This window comes from Orussus abietinus, unplaced genomic scaffold, assembly GCF_000612105.2.
Source record: "Orussus abietinus isolate OABI.00-Male unplaced genomic scaffold, Oabi_2.0 scaffold20, whole genome shotgun sequence".
In the NCBI taxonomy this organism is placed as follows: domain Eukaryota; kingdom Metazoa; phylum Arthropoda; class Insecta; order Hymenoptera; family Orussidae; genus Orussus; species Orussus abietinus.
In genome coordinates, this window is record NW_019394282.1 from 1047119 (window position 1) to 1069711 (window position 22593).

The 22593-nt window shown below is 40.8% G+C and overlaps 1 protein-coding gene across 1 annotated transcript in view; it reads right to left on the bottom strand.

Moving 5' to 3' along the window:
* The window catches only part of LOC105694468 (cadherin EGF LAG seven-pass G-type receptor 1), a 76072-nt gene extending 59583 nt beyond the window's left edge, over positions 1-16489 (bottom strand). The window contains exons 1-2 of the mRNA XM_012415156.2: positions 15985-16489; positions 9246-9477 (exon numbers count right to left, since the gene is read on the bottom strand). Coding sequence (XP_012270579.1) covers positions 9246-9421 — 176 coding nt within the window. The 5' untranslated portion in view covers positions 9422-9477; positions 15985-16489. The remainder of the gene's footprint in view (positions 1-9245; positions 9478-15984) is intronic.
* Positions 16490-22593: the final 6104 nt, after the last annotated feature.

Genomic DNA, 22593 nt, shown 5'->3' on the forward strand with positions numbered 1-22593 from the left:
CCGACATAAATTTACATAAGAAGCATGAAAACATAAAATCTCGGCGGGTCCTTTTACATTTATTAACGTCGAGACGGCATTCGAGCCACTCTCGCCCCAAAGCAAGGGGCGTGATTACGTCTTGCCTCAAATCTTGCACACTGAGTCCACGGGAATGAAAGGGAAAGTAAGGGCGCCCCTGGATGTCTCCATTATATCTTAAACGAAGAAAAGAAAACCGCTTCAGATGGAGGATATCCAATTTAAAGAGGGAAAAGATTATTTAAGATTCATAATGATTTAAAGAGAACGGATTTTTATATTTTTTATTTTTTAAAGAGAACGGACGTTTTAATGTCTTTCATTTGTGACGTTTACTTGAATTTGGGATTTTAAATCATTTCTGTTTGAGGGGGTTAATTCATCTCCGTGTATAAACCGTAAAGTCGCGTCCGTTACACGCCCCTGGGAATACAGCTCTTTCGGGCGAATTGATCGATTCAAAAGCACCGCCTACGCTTTTCCATTTCCTGCCAATTTCCGTCAAAAGACCGTTCGGTCATAAAACTTTTCTTCGCCGGTCACCCACGCCTTCGTTCCTCCTAATTCTGGTTACACATCGAGAGTCTTGAAATCTCAGCGAAGAATCTACCCCAATAAAAACCGCAATTACTCCGCAGAGCGCAAAAGACTTCCCCTTAAAAACCACCGCTTAAAATTAAATCCGCAAAATCTTCTCTCGGGAGATCATTCGCATATCAGTAAATATAAAAAAGTACAGCAATACAAAATTCAACCGATAAACGGTGAGGTGGAAATTATGGACTTCGATAAGTTGCACATATAACGAAATAATGAACGTAAATAAAAAATATTGATAGAGACACGGTAAAGCCGAGCGTAATTGGGGTAATAATAGATACAGTAAATGAAATTTAGAACAGTCAAGCACACGAGTAACTGATTTTAATAAGTTGTATAGAAACATAATATAAAACTTGGAATTCGTTGAAGCATGCAAAAGCTTCGGTGGCGCATTATGCAGGCAAGATAAAGGAAGAAAAATAAACAAAGGAGGTCAAGGCATTCCGAACTTTCGAGAAAGTAATTTTAAGACCTTTTACTGCACAAACTTTCGCCGAAGAATCTTCGATTTCCCTGATTTCCTCCAAGGAGTTATCGCTCGACGTTTTTCCACTGATACTTTAAGGAAGTGCGATTCACCACAGACTGCAATTTGTTACTCCAAGTACGTGTAATCGCGATAAACAACGGATATATCCGAGATTCACGGAGGTCCGATTTTACCTCGGTCTGCAAAATTCATGCAAAACTCGAACCTGCAACAACAATTTTTCCCCCCCCTCCAATTATGACGAGTTATAACGGCGAGAACGCAAGGAATTCGAGAGATATTTAATACCTCGTTCCTCTGCTTCTTCAGTTGCAGCTCTGAGCAAAAATTACGAGTCGAGTCGCTTTAAACTTGCACGGGAGGAATTCCGAAGAATATTTCTTAAGGTGAAGTGAAACACGTCGAGGAACTTGATCGATGCCAATAAAGAAGATTTTTCTAAATGCCTACGTTGCCGACGTTCGTTTTTATATTGACAGCTGTGACGAATTATATTGGGTATTGTACCAAATGACATACTCCACCTGTCGTTTTCGTACAATAATTATAAAAAAATCGAAGTAAAACTCCAGAAATTCTCTGGATTCGTGCTTTCTGGGGCCCTAATTGACTGCAGAGGGACCCCCTGCGCCATCTGTGATTTCCAGGTCAATTAAATTTTCACTCCGAGACCTCGTATTCCCATCGTTTTGGCATAGAAGCACATACAACACTTTTTTTGCCTTTATCCCGTTCAAATGTGAATTTATCGTTTACCAGAGTGTTCTAAATTGTCATAAAATTGTCCTGACCCTTTCGATTCTCATATACGAGTCTTCGATAATTGTATATTGATCGAAATATGAGAGCTTGTCGCCATTTTGGTTTTGGTCTGGGTTGAGTTAAAAAATCCAAATTTTGAATGTGTCAGGACAATTCTTAAATGATCAGGAGTGACGTGGCAAAGTTTCGGACAGTTTTGGTCTAATACCCTTAAAAAAAAGTGTTGTATTCGAATCGATTGATTTGAAGGGGGTTTCACTTCACCTTACGGAATAAAAATATCATATTCCTCACGGAGACATTTAACGAAGATATCTCAATAGTACGGATTTAGGGGAAAACAATTAACAATATTTACCGACTATTTTAATCGTTACCCCTGGATTTAGCTGCTAAAGGGAGGTTTGTTTGTAATCCTTTGTAAAACGCCCGATCAAGACAACGCTTTATCCTAATCGAATCACTTCTTCTAATCGAAGATCGCACCTAATCGCACTCCTTCTATCGAATTCCGAGTTCAATCTACGCGCAATAGAGCTTCGCGCTTAAGAGGGTTTAATTCCATTAGCACGTATATCTGATTACATAGATGAAGGAACTCTTCTTGATCGAGAATTTCCCCTGGAGTTTGTTTAAAAGAATCATCATGGAGGAACAACAACGTAGAAACCGATGGCGATGGGTAAACGTTATAAAACGAGGCAATATTGGCTTGTCGGAGCTTTCGCTTTTTTCCTTTTCCAATAACTCGCGATATTACGGAGAGAAAAACCGAGTCTAAGGATTCGAAAGCTCCTTAATGCCCTGCCCATCCTTACTTTCCTTCACTTTTTCCGAAGGGAAAGAAAACAAACTTTTCCCGAAATTCAGGTAATCGTATATCACGTTTGGGATGTGGTAAGAATGTAATGTATAAAAAAATCTCCCTTTCGAGTTTGACATTTATCGTCGAGTTTGTAACACTAAATATTTTATGAAAATATAGGGTTTTCGTAAGTCTATTAATGGGTGGATATTTTATAAAACACGTGGACCTGAAGAGCGAGTTTTAGTATTAAATAGAAGTAATGCTTGAAAATGATTGTGTACTTATAATCTGTATTGTGAACTTAGGATATGATGATGAAGTTATAGGAGGTGCAATAGATCTTCGATTTGTAGAGCCGGGGAATAAATTGTTATTGCAGCGGGCAAATACCGGAAGAGATGTTCGGTAAACATTAAAGTACCGCAATATTGACTTTCCCGGTTTCCTCTTTTTCCTGGTGCAATAACTCGCGATATGACGTTAAAACTGGAGATAAAATCGGAAAAGCCACTCGATGCACTCCGAACTCTGTTGATCTTTCCTTCTTGGAATATGTCGACCATTATTCCGTAATTTCTCCAATTATGCATTCAATAAATTCGACACCACCGACTGAAATTTAATCAAACCGCAGATCGGTGATTCATCTCGAAATGTCAAGCTAAGAATTACAATTTGTGCTTATAAGCATTTCTCGAATTCTGGGCTTTTCGTTTATCTAGGAGAAGAAGTCTGTCACAGGTTGCATTTTTAATGAATCACGCAAACATTACATTTTCCCGTTCCCTATTTTCTTTGAAGGCGACCTCTTCGCCGCAGACATTTTTACCCTCCACTCGGGGGATTTTCTCTGAGTACTGAGTACACGGAATACGCGCGAATAAACAATTATTTGCCGCGAGCAAACAATGGCGGCACAAGAGTTCCGTAAACGTCAAGGCGCAATGGCGGCCGAGCTTTTCGCTTTTCGCTCTCTCCCCGTGTAATAACTCGCGGTGTTGCGCCAAAGGGAAATCCAAAAGTTATTTAATTCCCTTTCCTTCTCACCTCGGACGTCCGATAACGACACGATAAGAATAATAGGGCAGCGGAACCGCAACGAGATTAAGGGCCGCGCGGGGGATGGAGGAGGAAATCCGCTCATTCGCTTCCACCGTTAAACGAATGTCTATTCGTCCTTTAACGGCATTGTTAGGTCGGAAATAAGTCAAAAAAGAGTTGTAGGTGGGTAAAATCGTACTTCACATAGCGGAAGGAAGAGAAAATTTGCAAACTTGCTTCCGCCGTTAAACGAATTGCTACTGGCTATCTAACGGCGATGATAGGTCGATCTCGAAAAAGAATTGTATACGGGTAAAATCGTACTTCATGCAGCGGAATGAAGAAAAAATGTAATGGTTCGTTTCCACCGTTAAACGAATTACTACCGTTCGTTTAACGGCGATGATAGGTCGAACGTCGAAAAAGAATTGTATACGGGCGAAGTCGTACTTCATCTAGCGGAAGAGAAAGAAAATTTGCAAAATCGCTTCCACCGTTAAACGAATTGCTACTTGCCGTTTAACGTCGGTGTTACGTTTGACGTTAGACGAAATAAGTATACGAATGATGGGGAAATTCGCTAACTTGCTTCAGCCGTTAAAGCAACGACTACTTGGCGTTTAGAACGTTGGGTTAGAAATTAGTCGATGATAATGACGTAGGTACCCAAGAAGTTGTACCTCGTTAAACGCGAAAGGGACTTCGCGAATGTCCTCGTGTTCTTCCACGGATTAATTCAACGAAATTAACGACTAACGGGCGGCGTTAATGGCGCGTGTACTATCCGGTGACGTGTTTTATCCTCGACGATTATGCGACGTCCCGGCCATCGGCGAACCGTTTAACGGGCGCCATTCCGCTGTTATTAAATGTGACATTAATCATCGGAAGTGCCTTTATTGCGCCCGACGAGGCGTGGGAGTCGACGGAAGCATGATTATTGGTAGCCAAGAATTTATCGAGCATTTTTCCATCCCGAGGGAAGCTTTTCCATTTTCCCCCCTTCTCCTTATCAGCATGCAGAGCGTATTTGGCGCGAAACTCAAGCTTCTTCGCTTATCTTAAAATGCATAAAAAATTATACCGCCTTCATTCAACGTGATCTCCCAAGAGAAAGAGTCCAAGAAAAACATGACCCATTTAATTACATCGCCGGCAATCAGCATGCAAAACATACTTGCTGCGAAACTCACATCCCTTCGTATACACCGAAGCGTATATAAAATGACACGTACTTAAAACGAACAATTTTTCTTCAAGAAAAAAAAATAAAAAATAAATATATGAAACCTGCCCGATTAATTACATTGCATGTAATCGGCATGCAAAATGCGCTTGGTATGAGTCTCTTCGCGTATATTAAAATTAATTACGAATTGTGCGGATTGTGTTTCGCAGTTTCTCCAGGGAATAAGAACCAACCGCGGAAGAAACATCGGCCAATTAATTGTTTCGCACGTAATCCACTTGTCGTATAAGTCGGTTTACTCGTCGCAACTTCATTTATCACGTCTTATCACGTTCCACGGCTTGTTTAAACATCAGGCGACCTGGGCCGTTACCTCGGTGCTTAAGGGAAAAATGGCTCGTTACCCTCCTTAAGACGAGATTCGTCCTTAAGGACACTTCCTCCACCCCCGGGCCCGCTAAGTGTCCGTATGCGCGTCCGAGCTTTGTGCCCCGAAGTCACGTACCGTTTGACTCTCTCCCTCTTTACGGCTCTCCTGGCTGGTCTTTTCTCCTCGAAACCAGGGCAAGTTTTTCCCCAACGTTGGCCCTGCGAACGCCGAGGCACCTTTGCGTGGGCGAAACTTCCCCGAAACTTTTCCCCCCCAAACTTCGCTGAGCTCCCGAAGGAAGAACCGCTTCCTTACGTATTCCGCCTTGGTTTAAGGTGCTCGAAATGCTTTAGCAAAAATGGTCGGGATAATTAGGCCGATCCGGTTTGTTCTTTCACCCCCCACGGAATTTCTGTCAAACTTTTCTTCCGCCACGGAAAATAATGTCCACTGTGACGCGTCCAGAAAAACGAAAAATCAGATTTTAGGACCTATACATTTATGGACGCTTTTACGAGAAAATCTGCGTTTCCCTTAAAAGGTCTTAATTCATCGTGAATTTTCTCTCTCCGGGGAAAATGCCCTTTGAGATTTTACAGCCAAAGGTGAGCTAGGATTTTTACAGGATTTATCAAAAGAAAAAAAACGTGATTTTAGGATATACATTTATCATCGCTATTACGAGAAAACCTGCCGTTTCCCTTAAAAGAATATCTTAAAAGATCTCGACATTCGGGTATTGGATTTTATTATCTCATGGCGGTATGGAGAGATAATCAGAGCGATCGCTATTCTTCTAATTGGTCTAAATTCATAACGATTCTTTTTTTTGCTACGGATCATGACTTAAAAATGAGCCGCTACGTTAAATTAGCGCGCTAAAATTCGAGAAAAAGGAAATGAGAACCGATTTATATTTACATTTTTAGAAGGAAGGAAAGACGCGAATTCTTACGGATGCATATGTGGCGGATAATAAAGAGGCAGGCCTCGAAGGGCGGCATCGCGAAATGGACGGTAAAAACCGTCAGCCAGTGAAAAGCGCGAACTCGCGGATTCGGATTGTCGTGAAGTGCTTTTCGAGAAATCCTATTACGGGGGACAAGAGGCGAGGAAAACTTTTGCTCTCGTGCGTGAGAGGACTCCTCTCGGTGGAACTTCGGGGCCAACTTCCCCGTCGAAATCTCCCGCGAATTCACCCCCAAGTTTCGCGAGTCAATCCCGCGACGGATTTTCTCGGGAAAGGAAGCCGAGGAACTTCGCTTTCGCGGCCCGGAGTCACTAAACCGGCGCCATCTTTCACTGCCAGCATTCTTTCGGTTCTTCCTTTCTTTTTTTTCTTTTCTTTTTTTTTCATTCCCACGGAACTTCCTCAAAAGGGCCGAAAAATAAAACGACGATCAGGTGGCACATCTCGTAGAGGACTCCAGGATAGGATCGCACCATCCGTTTTTATTTCCCATTTATTTTCTACGCATTGTGCATGTATCTTTGTTTCTTATTTCTCTTCGGTTTTTTTTTTATGTGTAATTCATTTATCCGCCCGCCATTATATCAACATTGGGGTTAAAAATGTTTACCAGCGATTGTTGCAAATTTGATATGCTCCGTTGTGCGCGCTTTATGCGTCCTGAAGGGTGGACGCGTCTCCCCAAGGAAACATATGTCCTGAAGTGCGCCATAAACTTGCGCGCCTTGATTCTTTTTTATGGAAATGTACTTTCTACAAAGCGTTTGTCGAATGGTACCGTTAACCCTACTTTTTTATTACCCGCGTGAAGAAATAATGACAAATGAGTCCGGTGCAAAATTCTCCATTTTCTATACAATAGGAAAAGTGGAAGAATGCATTTATAATCGGGAAGGATCAGAAAAAATGTCACAGAGAAGAAAACAAATACACGCATTTTAGTCAAGCATCTGCCCTCATGGGGTTTCCCCCTCGAAGGTAATACATCAAATTTATACATATTAAAATATAATCTTTGTAAAAATAAAAATTGCACCCACAGCCATGTCAATTAGTGAGTCTATAGTCGACCTTAAAATGACAAATACATATAAAACAATGTAATTTAAAACCTACATAAATAGTACGGCATATAAATAAATAAATTTAACGTCAATATATTAAAAATTAAAAGAAGAAATAGAAAAGATCAATTCAAATATTAAAATATAAAAATCGACACACCGTAATACTACACTAGCTTTAACACCGAATTTAAATATCCGAGCTTTACAGTTTTTGTTTGCAGTTACTCTTTGAACCATACACGTATCACCTTTCGTTTTATCAGTTATTTTTTCCATTGTTTATTCGCACTCCCTTTTTAGAACGTACTTATGAAGCTTCACGATTTATCGTTTCCTTCATAACATATATCCTTTAATACATTGCAAAAATTTCCAGAATTTTCCGAAAACGTGATTGTCAACGTAATTTATCCAAAACATGTCGGGAATAAAATCAGAAATTGCAGGGGAAATAGGGAGGGAGGCGAATTTACCGCGTTACCGATATTTCCCGAGGGATTCGACACGATTCCCCGAAACAATGGCGGCGGCTGGGAAATTATTCCATTTGTTGTTGAAAATTGCCGAGCGGATGCCGGGAGCAGCGGCTGGCAAACAAAGAGGAAAACGCGCGGCGAAGACGTGCCGGAAATATCGAGGAAAAATAATCGGCGGTCGGTCCCGCGGCCGGAATTCGAAATCCTTCCCGAAGGAAACGGGAGGACTTCGTTTCTCATGAACGCGGCTTACCACGAGTAAAAGCCTCCCCATCCCACCTCTGGGGACTTCAATTACGGAGTTCCAGATCTTCCCGCGGGAACCCGGAGGGGTGGCGGAAACGACCCTTCGCGATCCCATCCGATTGTCACAGGAATTCGCGAGGAATTCGGGCGAGTGTTCCACTTTCTCTCCTATGATTTGCACGTCAGTCAATATTTATTGACGCGCGATTATACCATATCAGCGATCAAGAGCTGCCGAGGCATTAATCTTTTATTTATAATTTTCATAATAAACTCCACAGTGCCAAGATAAATCGCAGAAAATTAATTAGATCGAAAATCCGAGGTCCAAGAGATCTCGCGCAACGGAGAGAAAATATCATCTGTCCCCTGTTTCTAAATGAAAAATACCCTCACAGGACGAAAACGTCATTAACTACCGACACAATACTTTGGAACTCAAAAGTTAATTAAAAGAAAAAAAAAGAATTAGATACTGCGGGAAAATTATGAGAAATCAAGAAAGAAATGGACTTCAGGAGAATCGACAAATCTGAATATAATGACATCGAGTGCGTCGTTTTCATCGATTCGCACATCGTCACCTGAATTTTCGCCAAGAGCATACCTCCTCATGTAATACCTTGACCTCGGAGTTCACGACCACCGATGTGACTTCACGTCTTTTCAAGTCCTATTCCTGATTGCCGCTGACGTGAATCACGTCCTGCTTAGTTGGCTCACTAATTGTTAGCCGGTGCGGCGCACAAATTTTATCATTTTTATCCTAGCTTTAACGATACAAGTTTGCGGCAACCAGTTTCAGAATTTCATTATTTTCGCCGGTACTCGGTATTTGAAACGGAACAAATTTGCCGATCGCGAATGTGTTAATACCAAGAAATGAAAATTCGACCAGCTAATATTATGCCTCCGCGTTTTTTCTCTTCGTCAAGTCTATTCGCGTATCCTCGAAATTCCGAAATCTCGGAACGCTCGATTCGCCCCCCTCTTGGAATATATCACTGAGTAAAAAATTCAGCGCGGGTAATTGCGGGCCGATTGGTGATCACGAGTCAGGAAAGTATCATAGATCGGAGCCGGAGTTCCGATTTCCCTCGAGCGGCAGATTAATGCTCCCCGAGTCGTGGAACGACGAAGATATTCCCTCCCGTCCCCGTATCACGGAGGAGGTCGCATTTTCTGGCCATTGTTCCACTTACCTGTAAGTAATGAAGGCGAAGACGAGGGCCACGAGGGAGAGGCTCCCCCCGAGGACGACGATGAGACTCAGGACCCCGTCCTGATCCAGACTCCCGGCGATTCCCGTGGCAATTCCCCCGGCGATTCCGCCGGTCTTAGGGAACCCATGGATCGCCCCCGTGTAAAGAGTCTCCATCTCGGAGTGAATAGACCCGAAGAGCCCTCTCTTTCTCTGTCTCACAGCAGCAGCATCTGAAAGCACCGACCGAGTTGTTAACCCATTTGCATCATTATATATATACGCATGTATACGCTCAGTTTTCCTGGTCACTATCACCGGAGCGTATATATGCGCTCAATTTTGCCGGTCACTATCATTCAGCCCGAAATTTCGGTGATAAGGACCCTTTTTCATACTTCTTTATAATGCAAATGGGCTAAGGCGAAGTGAAACCCCCCTCAAATCAGTCAATTCCAATAAGACACCTTTTTTATAGGTATTGGATCGAATCGTCCGAAACTTTGACACGTGACTCGTGAGCACCTACACTGTTAAAAAAAAAATGGTCTCAATTTTATAACATTTTTTTATGCAAGTTTCATTCGGACATGGTATACTAATTTTATATTCAAATAATAAAGACAAGATAATGTTCCACCACGTTTCGAAAAAATTCGACAAATTCTGCATCATTTTGGACCACGGATTATCAAAAAGAAAAAGAAAGTAAGGAAAGAGAAAATAATATTGTCCTATTTATCCAGGAAAGTCAGAAAGTTCTGTACCACTTTGAAACACGGATAGTGAAAAAAAAAATGAAAAATAGAAAATAAAATAAGGAAAAAAAATAATATTCCAGGCATAGTCGATAAATTTATCATTGTTTTAGACCATGGATTGTAAGGAACTACATCGTGGGGAATTCATACCACTCTCCCGGAGCGAAGAAGAGCGATGCAATTGGCATGAATAGCCGGTGCAATTCTGCCCCAACAATTCCGAAGGGAGTTCGAGGATCATAACTCGGAGGTAACGCAACGACGGAACAGGGGTGTTACCTTTACCGTAACGCATCCAATTTGGCAAGGTTTTTCCAATTTGGCTCGAAGCTTTCGTTTTCAAAATGCCGAGACGAATATCTGCCATTTAAATTGATGGCGTCGCGAATGGTAACGCGATCTGAAATTCCGAGAGGAATCCCTCGACCCCCTCCTGTGGTCCTCCCTGTCCCAAGAATTCACACAAGAGTTATCGATGAGTCCGGCGAAAGAAAAAAAAGCAAAATACTTTCGAAGCCACCATTTCCCTCGTTCAGTTCGAATTTATAAGCCCAGCTGGACAGACATAAGGTTATGACGTAAGTTTATGCGTTTCTTTTTATTTTTTAATTTAATCAAACGAAAAAACAGCACGAACTTCGTAATGGATCACTAAGGGTTTTTTTTTCATTTTCATTTTCTTTTTTTTTTTTTTTTTAATTGAAAAGCGATACTCGAGGGGCTATTTTTTCGGAAATCGGTGAAAACGTTCGTTGGTATCATCGCTAAGAAAAATTGAAATATATAAAAATGTGAGTTGTACATATCGGATAATCACATTCATGTATAGCATAGCACAGTACAAACAGATTATGAATATATCGCGGTGATTATAAGTATTCTTAAACTAAAATTAAATCGCCATCTCATTACGTTATCCTAAACGATATACGTGTAATTAGACTCCAATATCAGCGAGTTTCATTAAGCTTTGCAATTTTTCGCGATCGGTATTTAGCAGATTTATTTGGAAATTTTCAGTTTGCGGGATTTTTTATAGTTTCTAGCGTTTCAGATTGTCTGCGACAACGATTTAATTATAATCTGATTTCACAGATGAGCGTTCAGGGTTTTCATTTTCATGGCAGCGGGTGCAAATTAATTATGCAGAATTCGAAGAACAGTACATATTGGAAGTTCACGGGGGATGCGTTGGTTTTAATTAGACATGTGATAGTGCACGAGAACATTTTGTACATATTAATCATCCGAGGTTTGCACGACGGGGAAACAATATGTAACTGAATAATCTTTCAGCTGCGTCGCAATCAAAATGAATAACACCGCGTCAGTATTATTATTAAAAAAAAGACCATTTTGGAAAATTTACTCCCTCACAACTTGGCGAAACGAATTATCCAATTTCGCTGTTAATTAATCACGTTTGCAAGCTCGGGGCATTCGTGTATATTCCGTTTTTCAAATTAAATGCGGCGAAGATTAAGGACGTTTGCAAAAATTACCATTATATATTTTCTCTCGCATTAAACTGTCCGAAATAATGATATGCGAGTTTATTAATTTTACCAACAAGGTTTAATCAATACTTGAGCTTAATCAAATTAGCTTAAGGTCGATCTATTATCAACTTCAAAATAGTTTGATAAATGGTCGCGACTGAAAGCCTCGAACTGATCGTTAATCAATCCAGACGCGTTTATTATTATTATTACAACGTTGTTAGTACTACAATTTAGTATCAACTAGCTGTTAACTCTATAAAGCAGCCAATTTTGCTCAAATTCATTCTCATCCTTCTCCGTGTAATCTAGTACAGAACTCGAGGCAAGATTTCCCATCACCAGAGTATTATACTTAATTCTTAAAAAATTAATTGTTCTTCCTAGATCATTCCCACTCTGTCTATAACTTTTACAGGTTGCTATTTCCAACGGAGAAGTATTGTTTACCAAGTTATGATTACACCAATCAGGAAAAATATTAAATCACAACGTAGAACAATATATCATGAACCAGATATATCAACTTATTTTTGTTTCTGTTCGAATAAATTTAAAAATAAAATCTGTTAATTATTTATAGGGACGCAATCGCGAAAAGTGAAACGCGCGAGCGGTTGGGCGGAAAATCCGGGGGAAACGTGCATAATCGAGTGTAATCAAAGAGCATAATGTACCGAAGGACTGCAAACGAATCGAGGGGAAGTCCTCGGTCGTGAATGAAAGTAATCTACGGCGTTAATTCGTCCTAGCAATGTAATTGGTCGCACACCAAGGAGAAAATGGCAAGGAGCATACTTGACGAAGCCACGAGCACACGCTAATTGCTTCTGCGTTTAATCGGAAATTACGAGTTCTCAGGGACATCATCAACTCATCGCGTCCATGTTTGAGACGTAACGTTAATATTAATCGACCTCAGCCAGCTGAGGGAAATATTAATTTTTCTTGACATACGTTGCCATCTTTTACCCCGCTTTAAAGCCTTCGTTGCAACTGACTCTCCTTTGTACGGACAAATTGAATAGAAATCGCATTATCGGGGGAATCAATTGCCATGTCGCTTCTGATGATACGGAAAAGCATGACGGGGAAATTGCTTTCGTTCGATTTCTTTTTCTTCGATTAAGATGCACATTAAGATCTAATTGATTACAATCCAGTAATTGAAAGCACGTGTACCACAAATTCTATGTTTTTTGAAAATTATCTTCGAGTTGACATTTACATACCACCGTGGTTTAATATACTGTAATGGCGAAGGAATGAGCATTCATTCGTCGTTATCAGATATTGTCGTGTAAATTTCAAGTATAATTCGCTATAAAAAAAAAAAGATTTGGGTCCTCGTATATCTTGGCTTTAAAACAATTTTCACGCCCAATGATGCGAACCGCTATCACGATCTTTGCGGTTCGGTCGATTCCGATCCAAAGAGGATTGGATAAAGCGGAGGTAAGTGGTTTGCGATTCGAACTTGCTCTTGAGGCGAATTCAAAGCTTTGTGCACATGTATGGGTGCATATCGATGAGCCTAGGAAATAAAGACGTACCTTTTCTTCCACTTTTGGGAGGAGAGAGATTAGAGGTAACTTTTGAGTCTCCGAGCGAAGCATTCCTCAGGAAAAAAAAAACCTAAACCATGAAACTTTAAAAACATCTCTTACATTCGATAAGGTAATTAAACAAGAACAACGAGAACCACAGAAGTATCGATCATAGCAAAGTCGATGTATAATTTTTATTAAAATTTTGACGCGTAATTAATATTTTAGATGAAACCTCGTCTCGCGAACGGAGGGGAAAAAATTGAGGAAGCTAAACTTTGTTTTCCTTTTTTTTTTCTTTTTCGGGAAGAAAGTTCGAAACGCGAAAATTGGACTTAAAATTAGTCGACGTTTTCAATGTTGACGTTAATCATATTTGATGAGGTGTCAGAACTCGTGTAACGTGTGTAAAGGATCGAGAGGTAGTTTCTCGAGATCCCATGGGGAAAAAATGTGCAGTCTTATAAAAATGAGTAATGATCCCTGCGCCCAAGTGGAAAATTTGCATATAGTGGTATCGATCGCTATACTCGGTGCATCGCTTATGCTCGACATGAAGGTGCTACGTTTATTACGTCGTTTTTCGTGAAAATAGCTTATCTTTTTCTTTTTTAAAGCCAATCTTGCAAATTTTCTATTTCTTTTTATTTAATTCATAGCCCCCTCTCTTAGCGGTCAACACTTTTACGTAAAGGTATTTACATTTTATTAAACGCCATGTACATTATGGCTTCAAAACATACAGATGAATTGAAAGTTGATGGAAATTTCTCTTTGAAGAAATATCTTTTGAAACGCGTATTACCGGGAATTGAACCCCCCAAGAGAATGATATATAAAAACTACAAAATAAATCTTCCCGAGCTCTATAAAACCCGCGTAGACCCTGAGAAGAAGAAATGCATCGAGCCAAAGAACTATTACTTCGAATTGTACCAAAGAAGTATTTCGTTGATTCAAAGAATAATAATTTTTCCCCACAATTCCGAAGTAATGTTGCACCCAATTTATTCGGCGTTTATTAGAGTCAAATAATTATTCTGTGAATTTACAAAATATTCCTTTGATTCGGTGAATACTATTTTCCTCGGTGTAGGAACCTCCGATACCTATTCCTTTCGGGAAATATATACAATGACGATTTGTTCCGAAGGCGAAAGAGTTTTCGAGGTCCCGCCAGGATTGCAAATGACCGACTTTCGTGCCAGAAAACTTACAAAAGGTTTCAACATCATTCGGGAGAAATAGTCCGGCCCTTGAGCTTCGATTTTCCTCTTTAACCCATTTCGGACCGAAAGGGGTCGGAGATTGCGAAGCTTTCAGTTTTCGCTGTCCGTTTCCGACGAAAAGCCGGACAGCATTATCGAAGCCGCCATTAAGGCTCGACTAAGCTTTACACGCGTTTTACGTCGCACAACCTGGGGGGACGAACGGCCATGGATTTTTCATCCTGACCCGTGACTTAGAGCTTTCGGCACTCCTACAACGATAGGACAAGCGCCCTGTTTGTTCCTCGGAACCCTGAATCCGATTTCAGGTTAGCACTTTTCCCTCGTTCCCATTGAATCCCCATACATTTCGCACCTTTTACCTTTTATCGATCGCCATGGATTAATTGAATCACATTGGACCTCGCAATATAACTCGAAACAGAAATAAAATGGCCAAACCAAAACTGAAAAACATCCCAGCGCATCTTCGCAAGAAAATTCGGTAATCTTCAATCGATCCTCAACTTCATTATTAAATGATATAAACCATTTTCCTGCACGTTGAAATCTGCATTTACCGATTAAATTGTGAAATCACCGTCAAAAAAGTATCCTAGTGCCCCCAAAGAAGTGGATGAAAGAACTAATCAAAATCTGGAGGAAAAGTATCCTTCACAAAAACTGCAGTGCATCGAAATATCTATCCATGCAAAATTACAATGGACTAAATTAATCTGCTGGAAGAAGTGCAAAATATAGAGATCGTAAACCCGGAATGTGTGGTAAGTCGGCAGGGTTATGTATTTGAAATAAGTGAACGATTTAAAAAAATCGTCTTTCGCATTATATTAAACAATTCCCTCGGCCACGTGACTAACATTTAAGGGGAAGTATTCGGTGCAATGAAATGCACCCTATGACGCCGAAATTGAAGAGTCGCTCTTTCGACTTCTCGCATCTACCGATTGAGTTTGCGTTTGACGCAATTAAGAAATTGCCGTGAAACTCGCGAAACTGCTCTCTCTCTCTCCCTCTCTCTTCCTCGCCCCCTTGATAAGGAGGAGTTCCTCGCGAAGCACTCAACCTGTTAGAGTCCAAGTAAATTGGAGGCAATAGTATCGATGCTCTTGGGGTACTTTGAACCAGTAGCGATCTTGCAAGCTCGACGATGATGCAAGAGCAACTGCATCGCTTGTGCTCTAATTATTTCTTCCGCGTTGCGTAACCGCAAGGTAATTGTTCCTTTCTTCCCGAGTGAAATTGACCTTCCGTTAGATTTTTCTTATATATATTTTTTTCTAATTTCAAAGGGACCTCCCTTTCAAGTTGGCAATTTTCACATCAATTAATTATACCCCTTCGTGTAATGAAACCAGGAGGGCATTGTCGTCATCGCGATGACCAATAATGGTTTATAATAAAAATGAGAAGTACACGTTGTAACATCTACTCTAATGTCATAAGAAATAATTTGAGATAGTGGTACATCAAATGTGCATTATGACGTTAACGGTGAAAATCATTTGAAAAGGTGATGCTTATACCAAAGGACGGTGTATTGTTTACAGGGAAAAATCCTAATGGAAGTCATAGGGAATAATTTGAAAAAGTGACATTAAGCACCGAGGGAATTTATGATCGAGCACTGGGAGACGATATGGATGTTAGGTTTTTTAAAGTACAATGAGATTAAAAGAATAGAATCATTGCAGGTAAAGTTACCATGTGGTCAGATGCGAGGAAGCCAAAATCCGGAAGTGCGCACCTGCAAGCTCTCACGTTCCCCACTGCTTCCCCCATCAGTCCATATTCGCCGATAAGCCCGGCACCGCTAATCTCAGAACTTCGTGGCGAAGTTTGGGGCGCAGCTACCAACTTTTCACGGTTCTTCACTCCCGTTCTCAGTTCTCATTTACTGATTCGCAATTCCGAGTCCGTCGAGGAAACACTCGTGCGACAGTACTGCTCTTAAAGGTCGTCGCGAATGTTGCGGCATCGCTTTCATTCTAAGCGACGTGCGGGATAAAAGTTTTGCAAACTTCGCTACGTCATCCCGTCAATCGATTTATTTTCGATCTCTTAAAGGAGTAAGTTGAGAAGTGAGAAGTGTCGTTTTATTGGGATGGCGGTTGGTTTCTGTCGGTCAACGCCGGAAGCTGTTTTTGAGCATCGTGAGGAGCGCCGCTCGTTGCTCCTTCGGGAGCAAAGAAACAAGGTGTTCACGCTACGGCGTGCGGAGCGCGACTGAGCGGCGTGCGCGCCGCGCGAAGTCGTCGCGCGCATCTACCCCTCGCCGCCTCGACCAATCGGCGCGCCGCGCGCCTCTGGAGGGGGAAAGAAGAAACTCCGAAAATTAGAATTAATAAACGTGGTGCGAAACGTGCCTTAGGATTTATGAAAGTCATCAACACGGACGGATTCAATATTTTTTTCCTAGTTTACCCTCTGGAGGGTAACTAATCTGCATCTATTTAGAATCCTCTAACTTGGATGTCAGAAATATTTATGAAATCTCCGAAATTGGATAGCAAATTAACTATAATTATCTGCTATCTAAATAAATAGATTACGGTCGTTTCCAAAATTTTGCCGCCCTCATAAGTGAACTTCAAAATAACATACAGAGAAATATAATAAGCAGAGTGATGACGGTAACGTAATTACCATTATTGTCTGCATCATTATAGACCTACTTTGTCAATTTTTATAACTTTTCGTATCAGTATTTTCTATATTATTAATTAATATTCTTTTAATATTAATTTTATTCCGGTGGAAATACAATGTGAAATCGTAACGTTATTAACTTATGTTATATTAAGTAATTATCAGGTTTAATGGAGTTCTTTTGCAGGAAGTAAATGTTAAGAAATTCATTTTACCTGGGGTTCTCCATTTCGGTGAATTTAACGTCATTACGCGTCACTCTGTACGAGTAAGCCTGTTATAGGTTGCAAATTTAAGAGGACGGTAAAATAATTGGGACACCGTACTACTTATTGGAATTGAATTATAAGACAAGAGGTACGTGTAGAAGGCTAAGATTTACCTTCGACGTGGAGTCACGGAGAGAGAAATAATGCCCGGTTGTTAAAAGGACTTCTTTTTCCTTTTATTCGGCACTGGGACGTTTTTCCATGTCACAGGACGCATTCATTCAAGGCCTTGAACAAATGGCTGCAGACGAGAGGACGTCCCATTGAAAGTGCATTTGATGCAATCGAAAGAGGCTTCGTAACTGGAGGCGTTAAAATTCCTTCTTATTCCTTGAACGATTTCCTCTCTTCGTGAGAGAAAATTTTTCTCACATAAAAATCATCGATCGATCTTAAATCAACCCAATTTCGCCAAATGTCGTTTCAAAAATACTGCATTATGCATTAAAAAGAAAATGAGGTGAGGATTTTAAAATTATTTGAAGAAAAAAAAAATGACATTTACCTTCTTCAAATCAATTTTGTTCAACTTCACTTCACTTCAAATAAGTTTGGACTTTTATTGGTGAGATCCAACAAGAGCACTTGCAAATGCATACACGTATCATCGGAGTCTCGCAGGAAAATGATATCACAAATCTTGAAATTCGACAAATCTTAAGTAGATTGATAAATTAGGCAGATGCGGAACTCCCCAAGAATTGTAAACCTGTTTGAAGAAAATACGTTTAATCCTTTAAACGAACAACTGTATCGACTTTTATAGGCGCAATGCAACGAGTGCACTTGCGAATGCATACACGTAATTCCAAACGCACGCAGGAAAATGGAATAAAAGCATTCCGTGAAATGAGACAAAGAGCCCGTAGACAAAGAGATGAAAATCGATGTCAAGCTTTGTGTCTGAAGGGAACGAGAGTACGTATTGCAATTATCCGATCAGTCCCAGTACTCGGTCAAAGAGAGGGAGGGAGGGAGAAGGACGAACAGAGAAGTTGGAAGAGTTCCAACTCATTGCGAAAGGTAATCCGATCCATCAGGAGCTTTCCGCAAGCTCGTGCGATAATTAACGTACAATACTATTTCAAGCCAATTTTTTTTTTGTTCAAAAACCATCACGCAAAATTCCCCCGGGCTCGGAAATCGAAAGCCGAATTGATTGCGGAAAAGCAGGGGGCATTGCTCATTGCTCGAACAATGGCCCTTCTAGCGGAGGAATTGTCGATTTATCCAATTAATGAAAAAAAGAGAGACATTGATATAAAATACGTACTGACTCGAGCGTAAATTAACGTAAATTATTATTTCGAGTACATTTTTCTTTTCTTGAAAATGCAATATCTAAGAAATCACCGAGACCTCGCAATTAATGGGCACGATTGGTTGTGAAAAAAGGGAAGCATTACTTATTGCTTAGGACACGCGCAGCAGGAAAATCGCCATCGATTTTCAGTAAAGAAAATTGGAAAAAAGGAAACTTCCAAAATTTTAAATATAACATACCTGCGAAATGTAACGCGGTGTCAGGACCAGCAAAAAAAAAGTTCTTTTTTCGATGGTAATAATGTAAATAAATTAAAGTTACTAGGTACGTAAGCCCTCAGTGGCGCCCGGGGGATTTCGCGTGGTTTCGCGTGCCGAAAGTAAGTAGTAGACTGTGAGTAAGAAATCAACTTACCTTTCCTTAAAACAATGGAAATCCTCCATTAACGCCGTGGGCGACCAAATCCTCAATAGATGCCTCGATGGGTGCCAATGTCCAAACTACCACACGCGGAATCGATTTAACCCTTTCCCTACGACGGATCGGCTCGTAGAAGCGCTACTTCGGTAATAGAATTTAAAATGGCGTGAATCACGTCACCGGTCGCGAATGTGTTAACGTCTAGGGACGTGAGGTAAATTATTAAAGCTTCATTTCAATTGCGAAAAAACCAATGCACAACAGATTAAAGATAAGCTTATTTATAATGCAGCTAGAAAATATAATTTAACAATGTAATTCCGTATGAAAAGTTTCAATGCACCGGTGTACCCAACCACCCGTAAAATATTATTTTTGAGCTTATTTATAATGCAGCTAGAAAATATAATTTAAAAACGAAATTTCGTATGAAAAGTTTCAAAGCACGGGTGTACCCAACCACCCGTAAAATATTATTTTCGAACGGATTCTTCCATCAAAACCTGATCATGCGCTGTTGCGATAATAAACCTGCAACATTGTTTGTCCCATTTCGCAATCCCGATCACGTGAAATCCTTTGAAACTCGGTAATAAAAAGCCAAAGGGAAGGGGCATCACTTATCGCTCGAGCCCAGACACTCGAAAGCGGAATCGCCGTCGATTTTCAAGTTAAGGGAAGGGTAAAGAGAGCATCGGAAATATCTCACGGACCTTCCAAAGCGACGCGATTAATTGGCAACGTTCGATCTCCGTCTCTAATCGGTATCGGGCTTTCCGAACGAAACGTTCGCTAATCCATACTTATTCCCAAAGCGGAGTGCCTCGATACTCGACCTGACTTTTCGCAGGGGGTAACTCTTTCGCGGGATTAACGAAGCCGAAGTGCCCCTCGAAGGGAAAAGGAAATACACGCCGAGGCTTCCGGCCTTCGAAAAGTTCCGAGCTTTTCGTCACGTGCGCGTTCTTTTTCTTCTTTTCCTTTTTTTTTTCTTTTTCAATTTCGGCCCGCCCTATAAATCGGCCCATCGATGCATTAATTGCGCATTGCTCCCGTGCGTTTCGAGGCGGAGCTTTTTCGACGATAAAAACCGGATCGAAAGAGCTTTCGAAACGACTCTTCCTTTTTCCCGACATAATGGCTGCGTTTTTGTCAGCGACTTTAAGGACATCCCGAAGTCGATTGAAACGATCGAATCAACAACCACTTATCAAATACTGTTCTATTACGTTTTTTCTTTATCCCTAGATCACCATTATAGTATATTTTTTATGTTTAAAAGCTATTATGCAGTCATGCGTGTTGATAACTCCAAACTGAACGTTATCCTTCCCTACCTACGTCGTAGGATATTCACGCGTGAGTGACACGTGTTCACAGACTTTATCTATTTTTTCCGTTTCAAAAGTGCCTGGCAATTGTTTATTAGCGACTTGTCAATGTTTTTCCTATGGAAGTGTGGTCATCCCAAACGTGGGCAGATCCCAGATCCTTTTATTTGGACATAGATTAGAACATAGAAAATTTACACGTGACTATGGAAGTCCTAATAAAGGGCTTAAAAATCAGGAAACTTCATTTTTCGAACAAATCTCTTTTTCGGTTCTTGTCCAGGATAAGTACACATTTAGTTCGAGAAATGAAATTTTGCGAGTCCTTCGCTAGTACCTTTCATGATGATGCATTAAAATTTCACATTATTCGGTGCACCCGATTTGGAGAAAAGTTTTATTAATATTTTGACTTTTTGCCATACATGTATATGACACTTTCATAATACCTTAAGGGATCCTTTTGAAGACCTGATTTATATTCAAATTGTTTCCGTGAAAGTGAGTGCCTTTTGAAGCTGTTTGCCTACCTAAATATCGATTCTGGGGTAAATTCTGGAAGATATATCTGGCACGGCGGTATAAACGTTTAATTGAGTTCTTGGCCTTTTACGTTGCTTCGTCCTCGACGTGCCGGAGTATAAAATTAATTACAGCCTTCCACTCGGAGACTGCGGAACGTAATGACACGGTAAGGGACGTGCAGGATTTTCCGTCTTAAGTGCTACGTGATCCTTATCTCGTTACTTCGACTACAACTCTCGAAACGGTTTCGTGGTAAATGAAAATTTGCATTGTTCCAAAAAAAGAAAAAAGAAAAGAAAGGAAAAAACTTACCCCAAGTTACGTGCTTATGGTGAAGTGAAACCCCCTTCAAATCAGTCGATTCGAGTACAACACTTTTTTTTAAGAGTATTAGACCAAACTGTCCGAAACTTTGACACATCACTCCTGATCATCTAAGAATTGTCCTGACGCATTCAAAATTTGGATTTTTTATCAAAATTGTTTAACTCAGCCCAGACCAGAACCAAAATGGCGTCGAGCTCTCATATTTCGATCAATATACAATTATCGAAGGCTCTGATATGAAAATCGAAAGGGTCAGGACAATTTTACGATAATTTAGAACACTCTGGTAATCGATAAACTCGCATTTGAACGGGATAAAGGCAAAAAAGTGTTGTATGCGCTTCTGTGCTAAAACGATGGTATACGAGGTCTCGGAGTGAAAATTTAATTGACCTGGAAATCACAGATGGCGCAAGGTGTCCCTCTGCAGTCAATTAGAGCCCCAGAAAGCATGAACCCAGAGGATTTCTGGAGTTTTACTTCGATTTCTTTACAATTATTGTACGAAATCGTCAGGTGGAGTATGCCATTTGGTAAAATACCCAATATAATTCGACACAGCTGTCAATATAAAAACGAACGTCGGCAGCGTAGGTATTTAGAAAAACCTTTTTTATCGACGTCGATCAAGTTCCTCGACGTGTTTCACTTCACCTTAAGTTACATAAACGTACTCCACATGAAAAAAAAAAAAGAAAGTAGAGTACTTGGTTTTCTAACGTGAATCTAAGAACAAAATGTAGAGTACAAACGTCGAGATGACATTCTACGAGATTTCTTTTTTACACGACGTTTTTAACGTTAAATAAAACGTCGCTGTCTTGCTAACGTTACATCGAATATCTCTAGATTCCTGCCCAGAATCTGAAAGAAAAAGGGGAAAGAGAGAAAGAGGAATAAGGAATATCGCCGGGTTCGAGGGGTCGGTCGGTCAGGCGGTCGTAAAACACGATATCCGAGTCCTTCATTGTTCCCGTGATAAGGGGAACATTTACCGGGCCACGTAACGCCCCTCGGCTTTATGGAAAGGTCGGGGTAAACGAGGGATCGCGCGCAAAATGGAAAATCCTTGCTTGCCCCGCGGATTTGCGAAGCCCTCAAACGTCAGGAATCAACTCGCGCCAAGTGCGCCCCTCCTCTCGGCTGATATTTTTTTCCCACCCTTATTTTTCATCCCACTTTGCTCCTCCATTTCTTTTTTTTTTTCTACATCGCCCTGAATTATCGCCCCCCAGGGTAGAAAAATCCTCTGGGGAGGAACACTTCCCCGGTAGTGTAATACTTATTTCCACATCCCGCGCTCTCCCGCCGGGAGGAAAACCGGAGCCCGGAGAAGCTCCGGGAGTTTCTTTACCAGGAGGAATTGCGCTAATGAAAAGAAAACTCCGGAGACATATTTCCAAGCCGACCCCCGGTCGATTGCTCATTCCCCGTGGGCTTGACGTAATTTCGATTTAACGCCCAGAGAGAGAAACTACCGTCACTCGACTTCCGGGGAATTTCCTCCCGCCGTGATACCGGTCCTTAC